Below are 5,374 nucleotides of genomic sequence, written 5' to 3'. Positions count from 1 at the left end.
AAATTAAATTCAATTTAACTTAGTTTAAGAATTAAATCAATTACTTCTAAAGCAATTAGATTACTTCAAAATAAAGACATTGAAAAATTCAAACAATTCCAAAATTTCTTATTCATATATGTGCGAGTTTATTTTAATTACAATTTGAAATTTCAATCTTTTCATTTTCTAGCATATAACGGTCGAACATATGTATTTGCTCGTGATCGTGTTTATCAACTTTGGAGACATGATAACTTACATCAAAAGGCATCATTTCATATTAATGAAATGTTTCCGGATGGTCCACGTACCGTTACGGTTGCTTACACTAACAGTAGAAGCGGTGTAACCGTACTTATCGAACATCAAACTGTCTATCGATATCGTTGGAATCGAAAGAATAAAGTTTTCTACGTTAGTGACATTATTTTCTATGTTAGTGACATTGTTAGTGACATTATTATTTTCTATGTTAGTAATATTGTTAGTGACATTATTAAGCATTATATTATTGTCTACATTATTAAGTAGTATTTTTTGTCATCTTTTAGTTCATTTTTATTTAAAAGATAAAATTAAGAATTGTTTCGTACCCAAATTGGTGACATATTTTGTAGCTTGCACGAAAGAGTCCACAAACATTAACAAAAAAAATGCCAGTATATCCTCGTGCAGGATTTCAATGGATTGATGGTAATCAAGTTCTTGTCGAAGTAATTTTTTAATTTTCATTTTTCAAACTCTAAAAATTACTGTTAATAAATTCATGAGAGATGTGAATTTTACATTCAAGAAATTTGTTATATTTCCATAGTTGAAATTTAATGTTCACTTCTCAGTTAGCGATTAATTATCAGAGTAATTAACAGCAAAAATTTCAGGGAGATAATTTTGCAACATATGATGCTTACTGGAATGTAGCAACATTTTCCGGCTTAACGACAAATTATTTTCCACAATTTCCACGTGATCTAATTGGATTAACATATCAGAATAGCTCACTGTTCATTCTGTATACAGCTTCCAACAGTATTCAGGTAGAATATAAAAGCTAATTATAAAAATGATAATTATCATATTTCTCGATATCATTCCCATCTGTTGATAAGGAGTGATAAGTAAAAGTTTATTACATCACTTTTCCAATGTATCAGATTATTGATCAGTTCTCTTATATTCAGAAAATGAATGAATTAAAATTCCGGAACACTATCGCATCCCACGTTTACTATTGTTAGAAGAATTTACAAAATAAATATCTGTGCTAATTAATTGCTTAATTGCTAAATTTGCTTAATTGCATTAATTTGAAAATTAATTATTTCAGATCTATGATACAGGAAAATATCGCGTGATACAAGAATATCCCATTCAAATTAGTGAATTTGTGGGCTGCTCTGATGATTAATCAAATTAGAAACCTCAGAACACATTGCGGAATCTCTCGATATGATGAAAATTTTTGCGCTCCATATCAGACTGCCTTTTCTTTCATTCTTGTAGCCTTTTGTAACTTATGATATATTTTTGAATAATTTGTTAATTTGCATATTTCGATATTCTGTTTCATGAAACTTTCAAAATTTATCATAACATTTAATCTAAGCGACATTTGAACTATTACTAATTAATGATTCGAATATCATCCGAGTGAATATTTTGATGGAATTTTGAATGAATGTTATGCTTATGCTTAGTCAATGATGGTAATTTCAACAAGATCATTCATCCATTTCAATGAAGCTTATAATTTCAACCAACAGATTTTGAATTTGATATATAAATTCTGATTTTGACCTTATTTCTAATAGTTCACCTGGTATTATCTTGTAATCTTCTTGAAGCTTCTTACTGATTCATTGCTAATATTCTCAAATTGCATCTAAATCATTGTTATAAAAGTTCTGCTTCTTATGGGTTTATCGTTTCTAAAAATAACATTTTGCATGTTACAAATGCATTGACATTAAAAATACAAAAAATTTGCATAAAATTGTGATAGAAAAAAAAAAGAATAACAAAGAAGGATGAAATAATTGACTTTTTTATGGATTTATTTTCTTATCATTTAGGTTAATCAATGATCAATCATAGCTGTAATGATAAAGTAAAATTATATTCTCAAATATTCTATCATTTCAACCTATTAGCATTATGCTAAATTATCGGATGGATAGTTTTGTTAGAGTTTTTTTATGTACGATTATATTTAAATTCCCGTGATATTTCAATATATTGTATTATTATATAGTGGTGTAATTGAATTAATTGGATACAATTTTAGCGCATCAAAGTTTCAAATCAATAACTAATTAGTACAGTAATGGTTGGTTAAAATTTCCTAGAACAATAACTAATTAGTACAACAGTGGTTGGTTAAAATTTCCTAGGACAATAACTAATTAGTACAATAGTGGTTGGTTAAAATTTCCTAGAACAATAACAATAGTGGTTGGTTAAAATTTCCTAGAACAATAACAATAGTGGTTGGTTAAAGTTTTCCAGAACAATAACAATAGTGGTTGGTTAAAATTTTCCAGAACAATAACAATAGTGGTTGGTTGAAATTTTCCAGAACAATAACTAACTAGTGCAGTAATGGTTAGTCAAAATTTTCCAGAACAATAACTAATTAATACAATAGTAGTTGGTTAAAATTTCCTAGAACAATAACTGATTAGTAAAATAGTGATTGGTTAAGATTTCCTACAACAATAACTGATTAGTACGATAGTGGTTGGTTAAAATTTTCCAGAACAATAACAATAGTGGTTGGTTAAAATTTTCCAAAACAATAACTAATTAGTACAATAGTGGTTGGTTAAAATTTTCCAGAACAATAAGTAATTAGTGCAACAGCGGTTGGTTAAAATTTCCCGTAGGACATGAATGGATACAAATTGAAATAAAATTTAAAAATATTTTGTATTTATTTTAAATTATTTTTGTATCATTTAGATATTATTTACTTATATCAAAAATTATTCATTGATCAATGATCAATTATAACCCTAATGATTAAGCAAAATTATAGTTTCAAAATTTCAAAATATATATTATATATCTATTTTTGGTGTATTTACTTGGTCTTTCGTTAATTCGAACATTTCAATTTTATTCTAACCAATTTAATTATCAGTATCATATCTTCTTTAATTGCAGCAATTTATCGATCAAATGCAAGCTACTCTTATTGAAATTTTTATTTATTTAATCCATAAATGATAAGCAATGATTCAGCCAATATCATTTTATCACTATGCAAACTTTTTTTCTTCATTCTTTGTGAAATTATTTAAATTCCACAAAAGTTTTATATTAATCGAACTCTTTTACAATTTTCTCGATTTTTTTCATAATTTTATTTCATCATTACAAGCTAAATGAGTAATGCCAATCGTCGGTAATTCTGTATTAAGACAAAATTTACTGATCCGGTTTGATTAATTAATTCCGTCTCATTTCAATTATATCAAATGAAATGATAAGATTTTTGATAAATTTTGCTCAAGTTCCTTATTACTTTCAATTTCCTGTTTTTGGCCATAATGATATGTTACCATATATGTTTTTGTCCATCCTATCAAACTTGGTAGTATCAGTGAAGAAAGCATATACATATTTCTGTTCAAGCATTGTCACCCAATTTGTTGGTACAAAATTAGAGCGGAAACAAAAGCTCAAGCTGAGATAACAATACCGCCAAAGTTATCACATAGCATGCTAAATGAAAACAATGTGAAATGATCATTTCCGCCCCTCATCTCATCATATCTATTCAAAATGCAATTTTGACTTCCTTTGAAATGATAAACTAAGAACTATCATTCATTTCAATTTGCTTCTTCTTTCCCTAACATATACTTTTATCCTTATCAATCTTATCCAAGAATAGATTACCGATGCTTACTGTATCCTGAATAAGCTACTCTTTCCCTTTTTTTTTTTTTAAAGATTTTGATTTAGGCATAAAATAAAAGATAAATGATTTTTTATTGTCTAATTTTTCTAAAATGAAAAGTTGTGATGCATGCATTACTATTATGTAAAACATTATTCTAATAATTTTAACTTAACATGAGACTTTTCGAATCTTCGAAAAAAAAGGAAATGAAAATTTAAAAAATTGAAAATTTGTCCTCTTTAACAATCTATTTTTAAATATTATAATTCTAGATGAAATTAGCATTGCTGTAATTTGGTTGTTTGTTTAATTTTCGTCAAGAAAAATGCAAAATGATCATTCCATTTTCTTATCATACCTATTTAAAGTAATACTTATCGTATCGTTTCTTACTTCCAACCATTTATCATTCTGTTCCCAATTTCTTTCAATCTTTAATTAGTAATCATGTTGAGAATTTTTCAATATAATCTATTTATTCATTGAGAAAAAGATTTGCTAATACCGCAATGAAATTTTGTAAATAACTTGTAAAATTTAAAAAAAAAAAATGACAAAACTTTTTTTCCCGTCCTTTTTTTTTTGAAATTAACCAAAAATATCATCATTTATTTCATTTTCAACCATTTTTTTTCATTAATTTTACAGAAAAGAAAAAATTTGACTTAGTGGAATCAAAATATGCAAATTATTACATTCTTCAAAACTATTTTCTTCTCGATCAATTCTTAAAATGCTAAGTAGTAATTGTAAGAAAAAAAAGAAACAAAATCAAAATCATCAATTCAATTTTGACCAAAAATCATCACTGTGATAATTTTTAGCCAAATTGGATTAACTGTTGAAATATTATTGAACTTATGGTAGAAAAAGTGGTAAGATAATTTTCAGGAAATGAAAAACTCATATTAATAATTCAGTTTTCAAAAAAAAAAAATAAAAAAAAAATTCGATGGATTCAAAATCTATTCAAACATTAAGAATAAATTCATATATGAAATAGAAAATTATTTATTAAAAATGAATATTTAATAAACAAACATTTTCATTCAATTTTTCAAATAAAACAAAACTATGTGACATTGTGATAATGTGTCAAGTTTGTTATACAAACAATGACAAGATTGATATGCTTGAAAGTAAATGTGAATGAGTCAAACGAGGGGATATATATGTAAGTGAATAAATGGCATTCAGATGACATTTCTGTAAACAGATAATTCCATTATGGCACTTTTTTTTTTTTTATTTACTTAGATGTAAAATTATTGACAGTTAAAATTATTTAGCTTTTAAAAAATAAAACATTATGCAAAAGAGGAAAATTGATAAAAGTTTGAAAAGATAAAAATAAAAGCACCGAATATGTTCGATAATATGTCAGTGATGCATGCAATTATGCACAATTTCAATGCATGCAATTATGCACGACTTCAATGCATGCAATTATGCACGACTTCGATGCATGCAGTTATGCGCGGTAGTCAA

The 5,374-nt window shown here is 26.2% G+C and overlaps 1 protein-coding gene across 1 annotated transcript in view; it reads left to right on the top strand.

The window, feature by feature from the left end:
• LOAG_18947 (hypothetical protein) overlaps positions 1–1,390 on the top strand; it is a gene marked incomplete at both ends in the record, with an annotated part of 3,069 nt that extends 1,679 nt beyond the window's left edge. Inside the window, 4 exons of the mRNA XM_020451609.1 lie at positions 173–396; positions 600–695; positions 864–1,019; positions 1,310–1,390. Of these exons, the coding sequence (XP_020304594.1) occupies positions 173–396; positions 600–695; positions 864–1,019; positions 1,310–1,390 (557 nt within the window). The remainder of the gene's footprint in view (positions 1–172; positions 397–599; positions 696–863; positions 1,020–1,309) is intronic.
• Positions 1,391–5,374: the final 3,984 nt, after the last annotated feature.

Source organism: Loa loa, assembly GCF_000183805.2.
Source record: "Loa loa unplaced genomic scaffold supercont3.728, whole genome shotgun sequence".
NCBI classification, from domain to species: Eukaryota; Metazoa; Nematoda; class Chromadorea; order Rhabditida; family Onchocercidae; genus Loa; species Loa loa.
Note: the sequence above shows the minus strand (reverse complement) of the source record. Positions and strands in the feature narration are given on the sequence as shown.